We start from the raw sequence: 13572 nt of genomic DNA on the forward strand, positions 1-13572 counted from the left end.
TCTGTCTTTGTTTTTGATATTTTTCAGTAGTCCCCAGATGGAGTGATCAGTGGTGACTACTGGGTGAAATGGAGGCTAACTTTTCTTCTCATACTTGGTCTCTATGGGCTTTGAGCACATCTCTTACTGCCCCATTTAATCTGTTTAGATTTTTTTTTATCTTGTGGCACACCCGTGTTATGGAATCTTTTCCTAGCTCTGTTTTTGTCTCTGATCAAATTCATGATGTCTTAACACGTTCATTGCCAAGCTGAAAATTGGAATTTCGTATGGTGGCCAAATTTTTTTTATTTTTTTATTTAGTTTTTATTGTGCTCAAAATAAGTTAAATATATTATTTATATGCTTTTTTTTTATTATTATTATTATTATTGAAAGTTTATTTTTCACTTGGTTAGAGTATAATAAATTTAGTTTAATCCTTTATCCAAGTGTGAGCAAACAAAGTTTGCGCCTGAAAGTATCATCAGGACTGAGGTAAGGTGGTACACACCAGGGCAACTCGTTGCAAAGGTGGAGCAAGCTACCAATACTCCTGTCTCAGATCTCCTATAATGCAAAATACATCTCCTTACGGATATGTCTAATGTTCTGCATTAAGGGAAGGGCCACTACCCAGACTAGTTTCGACCTTTATTGAGGTCTCTTCAGTGGGAGCCAGGCCCAAGCTGAGATACCAGGCAGAAACATTCGCAGGTCATCTCTACCTATAGGAGTTGCCAAATGGTGTGCCACCCATTTTTACTAAATTACTCTGGATTTAGAGAAAGATGTTGAAAGTTTATTTTTCACTTGGTTAGAGTTAGTTGCCTTGGTGTGTACCACCTTACCTCAGTCCTGAAGATACTTTCAGGCGCAAACTTTGTTTGCTCACACTTGGATAAAGGATTAAACTAAATTTATTATACTCTAACCAAGTGAAAAATAAACTTTCAACATCTTTCTCTAAATCCAGAGTAATTTAGTAAAAATGGGTGGCACACCATTTGGCAACTCCTATAGGTAGAGATGACCTGCGAATGCTTCTGCCTGGTATCTCATCTTGGGCCTGGCTCCCACTGAAGAGACCTCAATAAAGGTCGAAACTAGTCTGGGTAGTGGCCCTTCCCTTAATGCAGAACATTAGACATATCCGTAAGGAGATGTATTTTGCATTATAGGAGATCTGAGACAGGAGTATTGGTAGCTTGCTCCACCTTTGCAACGAGTTGCCCTGGTGTGTACCACCTTACCTCAGTCCTGAAGATACTTTCAGGCGCAAACTTTGTTTGCTCACACTTGGATAAAGGATTAAACTAAATTTATTATATTATTATTATTATTCGTGACACCTCCAAGGAGTCCAAAGACTCATCGCGGGAGGACACCTACAGCTGTCTCAACTACTACACCGAACCTCTACTACGAATCAACGGCATCTACCGCCCACCTCCACCACAACTGCTATTTTTTGTCTATAAATTGCGTGTGTTCTGAAGGGCCAATTTGTCTGTATGCGGGATGAAAAACCCGAGTTTCCGGGAGAAAAAACCCTGCTACCTCCGTATGAGATCGGCTAACTCACCTTCGATTGAAATCTCCCAGATAAAGATTCCTCCCGATTTATTATTATGTACATAGGATTTATGTACTCTAAATATCTATTATGCATATCGCGTGATATGTAATTCGGTCAAATAAGTTATATATTTTACAAATAAAAAACATTTAAATATAATAATTATAACTTTAATTATCAGTCTTTTATAATCACATAGAATTTTTAAAAATAACGTACAAATAGAAAAAAAAAATTATCAAAAATCAACATTTATAGGAACTTACTAAAAAAAAAAAAAAAAAAAAAAAACCATACTCAAAATAAAAACCAAACTTCAAGAATGCTAAATCAATGAATAACTAAACAAAATCGTCGCGTCGTCGCTTTGTCCGAGCGCCGCCACTGTGCGCACTGGCTAACATAAACAATAGACAATGGCTGGCGGCCATTCCCACTCCACGAAAGTTGATCCCTTCCCTAGTGGCCAATATAAATATTACGCGCCATTTCACTGTGGCCACTATACTATTCCGCTTAGAAACTTGATAGCGATGTCCACGTGATAACGCTTGATCGGCCGCGCGGTGAGAACTCGCATCACGCGATATCGCGTGATTGTCAATGGACGTTTTAAGACAAATGATCTGGCTTGCAGGCAGATTTGTAGGAGATAGCTACCATTATAGCAGAGTTAATTTGTTGTGTGAGATTTTTAACTGCAGTTTCTACTTCTTCTTTTGTGCGTATGTGAGGAACAGGTCCAATATAATCCTTCAGTGCAGTTGACAGTCTTTCCCATGCTATGTAGGAGTGGGAAGGAGGAGACAGGTATTCTTGTTTTCCCAGCTGTAGTAGAATTGGGTTGTGATCGGATGATAGTTCATCCATGGATATAATGCTGTATTGAAGTTTGATATCTTGCAGGATAGCTATATCCAGGATATCAGCAGTGCCAAACGTACTGAGATGAGTTGGTTTGGTGGGGCCTGCCACAACTGTGTTGCTTGATCCTAAGTAATTGGAAAGGATGCAACCATTCTTGTTGGTGGTTGAGCAATTCCACGCAGGGTGCTTGAAGTTCAGATCCCCGGCTATAATGGTCGGCTCTCTGACGCATAAGATGGCATTTAGGTCAGAGTGCAGTTGAGATTTTTGGGGAGGGTTGTAAACAGAGTAGAGTTTCAATCTGCCAGCAGAACTGGTGACTACTTCCATGCCTGATCTCAAGGTTAGTGGTTGAAGGGTTGCTCACAGAGTGGTGCTTAATATAATTTTTAATAAAGATGGCAGTGCCGTCGCCTCTGTAGAGTAATCTATCATTTCTGTATAGGCGATAACCCCTTATTTTAGGATTGTCTGAGGGTCTTAAATGAGTTTCACTGATTAATAAAACATCTGGTTGATACCTATATGTGAAATCTTGGAGTTCCAGAATTTTGTTTTTGAGGCCATTTGCATTCCAAGCAATGATCTGAAGAGATGCTGGAATGAGTTTGTTACTATTCATTTATGAGAGCTGTGAGGATGACCTGCATTTCACGAAGAAATCTTTTAGTGGAGGTTTCAGTATGGTTTGATAGGCTGAAATTTTGTAGCATGTTTGCTAGTGAGGCCGTAATAACAGATGTTAGATTTTTAGGTGCTGTTGGCTGATTTTGTTCTGGTATTGGTCTATTGGTGCGGATCACATCGGCATAACTTCTTGTTTGCTTTTGGGTATCTCTATTTTTGGAGGTCTCCGACTGTGGCCGCTAAGTCTCCGGTTTTGATGCCCGGGCCTCTGGTGTTCTTATACTGTAGGAGGAGGGTTGATTGACTGCCTCCATCCGTCTGTTCTTTGGGTGCGGTGGCCCTCATCCTGTGAACTACAAAGGACGAGTACATCCTTTGTAGTTCACAGGATGAGAGCCACCGCAGTTGGCACATTCGGCCGAGGTGGTCCTCGGCTTAGTGCAGGTATTGGTTGGGTGGCTGTCCCCACATTTCAAACATCTACATTCAGCCCTACATAGATTCTGGGCATGGCCAAACTTCTGGCACCTGTGGCACTGCCCAGAAGATGATCTTTTCCTGAGTGGTTCTGGAGTGACGATGAGACCACAAGCTGTTTTTAAGTTGTAGATATCCTCGTAAATTTTGTGACTCTCTACTAGGACTAATGGCATGGGAGTCTTGTCTGCTTGGTACATTCTGCTGATCTTGACCGGAGGCAGATCCTGAGAATTAAGGTCAGCAGCTATTTCTGCTGTGTCAATGTCTTCACAAACACCACGAAGGACCACTTTTAAGTTTTTTTCCCGAGCTGAGCGCAAAAGTATGATACTGGATGCCTCTATAGTCCAGTTCTTTGGTCAACCTTCTACAGTCTGTCATTGTTGCTGGCTGGTCCATGTTTTTGGCCTTAATGAAGCCGATGTGTAGATTGGACATTGTGGATCTTAAAGCTGCCCATTTCTGCTTTTCTCTAAGGATGATTGGAAGCACCTTTTCTTTGGGAGAAGTAGCGGTGTCCGAACCCTGAGAATCCTGTTCCATTTCGTTGTCATTGTGTGGTTCTTCTCTTTTTGCGTGCGCGCACTTCTACTGAAGGAGTAGAAGGCACTGATTCTAACTGATCTTCTGCGACGTCTGTGATACTTTCCGGAGGAAACATGTTGTAAAGTTTCACTTTTCCCGGCCAATTGTTGTTAAGTATAATAAGTTTAGTTTAATCCTTTATCCAAGTGTGAGCAAACAAAGTTTGCGCCTGAAAGTATCTTCAGGACTGGGGTAAGGTGGTACAACACCAGGCAGACTCCTTGTAAAGGTGGAGAAAGCTACCAACCTCCTATCTCAGTATCTCTCATAATGCAAAACACATCTCCTTGCGGATATGTCTAATGTTATGCATTAAGGGAAGGGCCACTATCCAGACTAGTTTCGACCTTTATTGAGGTCTCTTCAGTGGGAGCCAGGCAGGAGTCATCCTGGTGTTGTACCACCTTACCCCAGTCCTGAAGATACTTTCAGGTGCAAACTTTGTTTGCTCACACTTTGATAAAGGATTAAACTAAACTTATTATATTCTAACCAAGTGAAAAATAAACTTTCAACATCTTTCTCTAAATCCAGAGTAATTTATTAAAAAGGTGGCACACCAATTGCAACTCCTATAGGTAGAGATGACCTGCTAATGCTTCTGTCTGGTATCTCCACTTGGGCCTGGCTCCCACTGAAGAGACCTCAATAAAGGTCGAAACTAGACTGGGTAGTGGCCCTTCCCTTAATGCATAACATTATACATATCCGCAAGGAGATGTGTTTTGCATTATGAGAGATACTGAGATAGGAGGGTTGGTAGCTTGCTCCACCTTTGCAAGGAGTTGTCCTGGTGTTGTATCACCTTACCCCAGTCCTGAAGATACTTTCAGGTGCAAACTTTGTTTGCTCACACTTGGATAAAGGATTTAACTAAACTTATTATATTCTAACCAAGTGAAAAATAAACTTTCAAAATGTTGTTAAGTAGTTCACCTAGTCTTATAAATTCTCTATATACCTCCTCAAATATTGTCTCATTTAGCTGTTTTTCCATGACTATCAATGTGAAGTATCTAAAGTTTGGAAGAAAAAAAAAAAACGCCCTTACCGGTACTGCTGAATACCTCTGAACTGTTTTGGTAAGAACACTGATTCACAAAACGCATGATCTTCAAGACACATAATATAATAAACGCACCACAATTCCAAAACTGACCAAATTCCCATTCCAATCAGTGTGATGATATTGAAGTAATGCAAAAGACATATTTCCATATACAAGTAGGGAAAAGGTGTCACAACTTATTACTAAAGTACACTGGATTAGAGATAGTTGTTGAAAGTTTTTCCACTTGGTTATGCTTAGAATTAAAGATACCAAGAAATTATATTCTTAGCTTCTTCAGGACTTGGCAACTCATATGTATAGAGGGCAACTTCACATCACTTGCCTTAGTATTTCATATCCTTTCTGACATATATAATGCTATACATATGGGAAGGGTCACTACCCAGACCGATTTCGACCTTTATTGAGATCTCATTAGTGGGAGCCAGACCTAGAAGTGATACCAAGGTTGAAATAACTCAGAAGTCATATTTTCATATATGTAAGTAACCAAAAGGTGTCACACCTTACTATTTCTTCAATTTCAAGAAGAGGTAGTAGTCCCTGGGTGCTAGATGTGGGGTGTAGGGTGGGTGTTCTATCTCCTGGAAGCCACAGTCCTTCATTGCAGCCTTTACAACAATAGCCATAAGAACTGGAGCATTGTTGTGAAGCGGGTGAACACCAAGACTCAGCATTCCTCATCTCTTCTACTTTATGGCATTGCATAGTTTGTGCAGGAGTGAAGCATAATATTCTGCATTCACAGTGGTATTTCTTTTGAAGTCAATCAAGAGAATTTCCTGGCAGTCCCAAAAGATCGTTGTCATGATCTTCCTTGTGGACTCAGTGACCTTGACTTTTCTCAGCAGTGCTTCGCACCCCTCTTTTTATGATCCTCTTTTCAAAAGGGAATCTATGGAGGGGTTTGCACCCCTCCATAGATTCCCTTTTGAAAAGAGGAGCATGCCGACCTTGTTGGCCGAGTGGTTCACGTATCTGATCTCCAGCCAAAAGGCTGTGGGTTCGAATCCCACCACTGGCATGGATGTTTGTGAAAATACTAGTAGTGGTGGTGGTGGTTGGCAGATGGTGTTGGTATTGTTGTGGTTCATTGTAGTTGGTGGATTCAGTGGTGGAGACACAGAGTTGTAGAGTAGGTGCCCTCCCTTGATGAGTCTTTGGACTCCCTGGATGTATCATATCATAATAATAATAACAATAATAAAGGGCAATGGTTTCATCCCTGGTGGCAATGGATTCCAACACTTCTCTCTGATTCCTCTTAGCAAACTCTAAAAACTTGTGGGAACAAATCACATGATGGTCCTTCTGAATTGAAGTGAGAAGCCGGGGCACCCACCTTGCACTGACCTTCATTGTGTGAAGCTCCTTGTTAATGATGCAAAAGATGGTTGTTATAGAATGCCCAACCTTGCTGAGATTTCTTTACACTTCAGCTGTTAGTCATTGAGCAGTTCTTCCTCAACAAGAGAAACATTTTCCTCATTCATCACTTCCACAGGCCGACCTTCATGAGGATCATCTTCGATTGATCTCTCACTTCCTAGATGAAACTGTTTAGCCCATTTCTTGAGTACCACGCTGTGACTTTCACAGTCACAGCGTGGTACTCAATTTTTAACATTACAGTCACTTAATGCCACATGTGAGTGAAACGAATGCTTTTAACTGAATGACACAGGTCGACAGTTGAAACTGGTACCTCCCCATAGATAGTACTGTCTATCACACAAGGCGTTTTAAAATTGGGGCAAATTTTGTATGTCAGGCTAGAAACTTTTGGAACCTACTTCATATATATACAGAGGCAAGCTACATTACATTCCAAATGTGCTAAAATGACACTGATTTTGGCTAAGTTGAGCTTATCAGTGCCTAAAACTCTTCTTTTTTCTGATACTTCTGCCATTTGTATACATGCATTATCTCTCCTTGAACCCACAATTACCCTTGTAATGTTGTGTCATTATCAACCCTCTTAAATCTGAAACCTGTGTAATTGCATTCAGCATTGCATAACCATTTCTTTACACACACTCATTTGTCCCAGAGGTGCCCAGACACATGCTTTTTTTTTTTTTTTTTTTTTTTCCCCTAATGTATCTATTTTTCCTGGATTTGACCTTCCAGACTCTCCCTAAACAACACTTTCTTCAAACATCTAACTTTAAAACCATTCAAATGTAGTCCATCAGGCATATATAATTCCTTTTATCCATCAGATTCACTCCATACATTCTATAAAGTTCCTTTATAGATGTATGGAGTGAATCTGATCTGTCCTGTCCTTCCAAGTATGGTATGAGATATATGGAGTGAACACTGTCCTGTCCTTCCAAGGCAGCAGACTTACAATGTTTACTTCCTTATTCTTCATTTTTGCTTCTTTCAATAACTATTTCATATATTCTCTCATTGCATCTTTTTCTCCTTTCAAATCATGTGTTCTAACCAAAGCAGTCAACCCTTTCAATTATCCCTTTTGCATACTAATGGCTTCATTAACATCCTTGATCTTCACACCTGGGAAACATGCTTTCCTCACTTTTTTATTAAGCCTCTTATCATTGAATCTCCATGCAATACTTTCTTCTTGCTTCTTCTTTTCCAGTTTCCCACACTTTCATACTTTTTCCATTCACTTTTTCTTTTATTCACCTACTGTATCACACAACAAACGTTTTTTCAGTCACTTTAGTTCCTTATCCTGTGAAGGACTCCATAAACCCACTGTTTTATTCCTTACTGTCACCTCATCATTCACATTACTTTAAGCCACTTCTTTCATGCTCTCATTCACATTTTGTCTGATCGCATTCACTACTCCATATTCTTCAGAACACTTTTGCTATCTTTCCATACATTGTTAATATTTGTAACTTCATTTTCTTGCTTTCCACATGAATCACATTTCTTTTACTCACAGATGAAACATTTACAATGCACTCTCTCACCACTCACACTTTTGTACCATAACCCCTTCAATCTTGATAATAAATACATGGAATATACGCCACATCATTCAAAATCAATATATTCAGTAGCACATGAAAGACTGTTCGTTTTTTCCCTCATTATCTGTGAAGGGATGAAGTGTATGTAACCTATGAGTTCATACTTCATCCCTACCTTTTTTTTTCTCCTCTTCTCTTAATCCTTCATCTGAATTTCTTTATACCTGTTATCTTCTGATTCTTTATCTTCAGATGTTTATATATTAAATTAATTGACTCCTCCAAAAGGTCCTGTTCTGGACCAGAACAACAGGATTGCAGTTACTAGAGGTGGGTGGGGGTGCCCAGGGCCCAGCTATAATGTATATGTATATTTTTCATCTTGGTAGTATGAATATTAGTCAGTCTGCCCTGGGAGACAAACATTTTTTTTTTAATCAGGGAACTAAACCCCCTCTTCTCAGTGCTGCATGTTATTCAGTCTGCAAAATTATGTGTATAACAATTAAAATTTTGTAAAATTTAAAAATGTTTTCTGTTTCAGAATTTTACAAAAAACAAAATGTTTGTTTGCATATTTACAGTAATTTTTGGTTATGCCAAGTGCTCTTTTTGCTTGCTTTATTTATTATTAGTATAACTTAAAAATAGAACTGTTAAATTAATATTTCTGAATGGTAGTTCTCAACCATTATTTTAAAATTCTCTTTTTTTAACTAATTTCCATTGAATGTTACTGAATATGTTTCAGATACCGATGAATGTGTTGAAGGGATGCACAATTGCAACACAGAAATACAGACATGTGTAAATGCAGTTGGTAGTTTTCGTTGTGTTTCTAAAACTGAGTGTCCACATGGTTATAAAAGAAATGCATTTAATGATGGATGTGATGGTAAAGAATGTTAATAATTCTTTAAATAATTGTAATTGTAATTTGTATTTTTTTATATTACATTTAATTTTTACTTGGAAAAATTTCTGATACTAACAAAGACCTGTGCATTGTGCAAATAATTTTGATTAATCTGTAGAATGAATGTGTATCATTTTATTTTGTAGATTTATTCTGTGCTAGAAAGTATTTTTACCTTGGGTATAAATATGTTAAAGATACCAAGCAATTTTAAACCTGGTTTTACTCCATTTCCCAAGTAAGCAAACAGACTAAAAGTCAAGTTTGCACCTGCAATGGAAATGGAGTAAAACCAGGTTTAAAATTGCTTGGTATCTTTAACTTATTCTGTGCTAATGCTTTTCAGATATAAAAATAATCTGCTTTATAGATTAGTTTAATTTCTAGTACTTTTGTGGTATAATTGTTATTCAGTTATCTTCTGTGGTATAACTGGGATAATTGTTTCAAGATGCCAATTTTAAGTGTGGCTGTAAACATCCTTTAACCATCCAGGATACAGTATGTTGCAATTCTTTACAAAATAACATCTGCTTTAACACCCCAACCGGCCATGACATCTATAGGCATCCAACAAAATCTGGATACTATTCTGTAACACCTATTGAATAACATGGAGAAGTGCAATTTGGTCTCACTATTTCATCCGCCATGGTAGAGAGGTTAATATAGGTACATGAGCTGGCATGTTTAGAAAAATTAAAGATGGAAACTTAAATTTACATGAAATTAATTTATTAGCTGTAAAATTTTCCTCAGCACATTGATATAATGGAACATGATATAAAATTACATTTAAAGAATCATTTTCAAAAAGCACTACTATAGCATTAATAGGACAACAGTCACTCAGTAAAATTCCTAGTTATTTAAAAAAGTGAATAAATAAATAAATAAAAATAAAAAATACAATAATATGATAATTAGAAATGTGCATAGAAATTATGTAATAATACTTCCCATGAACAGTATAATCTAAGGTCGTCAGATCTGTTTTAAAAAGTTCAGTCAGTACAGGAAGCTCTCACAACTGGAGAGGTCTTAAATTCGTGAAGATATCTTTAGGAAATCTTGAAGATATCACTTGGATTCCATTCCCTTATATTAAAGGGATTTCTGAACATATAGCTAAAGTTCTAAAACCTATTAATATTATGATATCCTTTCTTCACCTAAAGATAAACCCTCTCCTCTCAACCTTCCAAGTGTCTATTAGATCCCATGATCATGTAGTTTGTCTTACTTTGGGCAGTCTGACAGATCTGCAGCCATCTGTCATTGAAGAATATGAATCTTCAATCCAGTATCATGAAGTTGAACAGTTTGACTTGCAAAATACTATCTCAACTAAGTGTAGAGTGTTTGGAAGAAAAATTTGCATTTTACAGAAACTAAGCTAGATTTCTTATTGAGTTATTTATTGAGTGTTTATATAAAGAGAGTTGCGAGACCTTCCTACACCTGATGGTACTAGCCCTTTTCATTCTTACACTTTTTCTTTGCTTTTATTCACAGATACTCTTTACTCCTGAGTCTCTTTTAGTATCCTATCTTCCAGATTACCATCACTGGGATCCAATGCCTTGCTGCCATTTTGCCATGTGGTGCAACCCGTGGACATCTGTAAAAGATCCTGGTAGTCTTGCACTACTCTGGCCTCTGCTTCGGCAAGATGGGTAGTCCTGGATGGCCTGTACAGGATGAATCAGTTAGTGGACTGCAGTAAGTCTCCATCCCCATGGCCCAGGGACAGGGCCCAAGGCAGTGCTCATATACCATCTGGAATAATCCTGAGTGCAGTCGTTGCTTGCCAGAGAGTAAACATACATGTGTGGCTCTGTGATGGGAGAAGAGTCTGGTACTGAACAAAAAAAACCACTTGAGCATTAATTCTTCTTCCTCAATGGTTTTAAGGACCATAACAAAGTCCCAACCAAGTAATGATACCATTGATACACCTTTTGATAACAGAAGTAAGAAACAAAAGATGTGATACCAGTATAAATTATAAATGTACCAGTTTTCTAATTATCCATGCAACATGACAGACCAATATGGAAAATGTCACTCCTCTTTATTCATAAGGACTTAAGACTTGAGGTTCTCCCAAAACAGTTAACAAAGAAAGTTCTGGTGATGTCCTTGTTGAAACATCATTTTTTACAATGCTGATGGACTGACTGCATCTGAATGGTTTTGGTATTAGGTGCCTGGATAGAGCTTTGTTCACTGAGCATGCTGAAGTGCAAATTCAGGGAAACTTAAGCAATTAGGGTGGAAGTAAGTGAGGTTCTGTGAAAGATCCCATGAAGCGAATGAGTGTGAGAATGACCAAGTGAGGAATCTAGTCTCTCATGCAAAAATATTGAATAACGTAGTCAATTCAGGAAGTAAAGTTTGGTAAGTACCTAAAGGAATGCTGCAGCTTCTATATACTAATGCCAGAAGTATCAGGAACGAAGGGAGGAGTTTTAGGCGAGGGACTTTTGGTGCGGTTAGTGCAACCTCGCCAAAGGTTTTAAGCATTAATGAGACTTGGCTAATAGCAGATGATGTAGTTATAGGGATTGAATGTGAAGGGTCTAGTATTTTCAGAAAGATAGAATGGAAGGAGAAGTAATGCTGATGATAATGGATGAATTGCAACCAAAAAGAATAGGAGACAAGCAGGAGGGTGGCTGTTCGTTTGAAACAATCTGGTGTGAGATTAAGGCCAGTAAGACAAAATATACAGTTGTTTATTGCTATAGGTCAGGGAGTTCCACAGATGATCTAGAAGACATGCATTGCAAAATTAGTACAATGAGTACTAGTTAAGTGATTGTTATGGGGGACTTCAACTAATGAGATATAGACTGGAGAGAAGAAAGATCACATGGTAGGAAGGAAAATTAATTATTATTATTATTATTTCGGGCGCCAGGAGTCCTTAGACTCATCGAGGGAGGCCCTAAACATCATGTCCACACAACTATGCGATTACATTCTCACAGTATCTATCATACCTTGTCTTGAACTCGTTCACCGTCATAGCACCCACAACAGACTCTGGCAGCTTATTCCACTCTTTTACCACTCTAAAAGTAAAGAACCCAGCTCTAACACCCCTGCTAACCACACTCTTGCCCAGCTTCCATAGGTGTCCCCTAGTTCTCCCACCACCAGTCCTGATCTCAAAAATATCCTCTGAATTAATCCTATAGAATCCCTTTAGCAATTTGAATGTCTCAATCATATCTCCCCTCCTCTGCCTATCAATTAGTTTCTGCAACCCACAAATCTTCAACCTGTTCTCATATGGTTCATTCCATAGACCTGTTATCATCTTAGTCACTTGCCTCTGGATCCTCTCCACCTCCTCCCCATCAAGAAGGAACCGAGGTGACCAAATCTGGGCACAGTAGTCGAGATGAGGTCTTATCAAGGCTCAGTACAGAGGTACAATAACTTGCTTGTCTCTGCTCGTCAAGGTATTTTTCAACAACCAAGTGAGTTGATGAGCTGATTTAGCTACTTTTGCAATGTTCCCCCTAAACTTCATCTCCCTATCCACCAACACTCCCAAGTCCCTGGCCTCATCAATCTCTTGGAGTACAGTTCCACCAATGTGGTATACTGCTGCTAATCTTTTCACCCCAAAATGCATAACCTTACATTTTGTCACATTAAATTGACATCCATTCTCCTTAGCCCAGAACTCCAATCTATCTAAGTCATCCAACAAGACTTTGACATCTTCTGCATTCACTATTGCCCTACCCAACTTTGCATCATCAGTGAACAAATGAATTGTTCCACTTAGATCCTTCCCTATATCGTTAATGAACAGATTAAACAGCAGTGGTCCAAGAACAGAACCCTGCGGCACACCACTAGTCACAGGCCAAAATATCGGAAAGTATATATTAAAGTTTATTTAATCTATATTTCTAGTATACGCTGTCAATTCCTTAAATATTAGTTATCATGTTTTGGACTCTACTCCTGAATAAACTGCTCTTTGATATCTCTCCATCAACCGACCACCTATCCATCTCACCAACCCTATATCCATTCCCATATGTTGTAGTTTACGGATTAGTATTCCATGTGGTATCCTGTCAAACGCCTTTGCCAGGTCCAGCAGTATCACTGTAAACCCATTTCCCTTATCCAGTTCAGCCGTCACCTTGTTATAAAACTTGAGCAAGTTACTGAAGCATGATCTACCCTTCACAAAGCCATGCTGTCCTCTGTACAGTATCTCGTTTTCATCAATCCATTCCTGTATTTTTCCCTTGACTACTTTCTCTAAGACCTTGACAATGACTCCTGATATGCTGATCAGTCAGTAATTTGCAACCGTAGTCTTGGATCCTCCTTTATGCAGTGAAACTATTTTCCCCTCTTTCCACACCTTCGGGATTCTTGTTGAGAGGCTTATACGCTGGTTAAACATGATAACTAATATTTAAGGAATTGACAGCGTATACTAGAAATATAAATTAAATAAACTTTAATATATACTTTC

The 13572-nt window shown here is 38.6% G+C and overlaps 1 protein-coding gene across 10 annotated transcripts in view; it reads left to right on the forward strand.

Annotated features, from left to right (window-relative positions):
* Positions 1-13572, forward strand: part of LOC150108392 (uncharacterized) — a 628716-nt gene that overhangs the window by 255699 nt on the left and 359445 nt on the right. For all 10 annotated transcript variants that reach the window (XM_090415800.1, XM_090415806.1, XM_090415807.1 and 7 more), the window contains one exon: positions 8898-9041. In XM_090415800.1, the coding sequence (XP_090271926.1) occupies positions 8898-9041 (144 nt within the window). The remainder of the gene's footprint in view (positions 1-8897; positions 9042-13572) is intronic.

Source organism: Typopeltis vanoorti, chromosome 3 (genome assembly GCF_054136105.1).
Source record: "Typopeltis vanoorti isolate ZY-2024b chromosome 3, IOZ_Tvanoo_1.0, whole genome shotgun sequence".
NCBI lineage: Eukaryota > Metazoa > Arthropoda > Arachnida > Uropygi > Thelyphonidae > Typopeltis > Typopeltis vanoorti.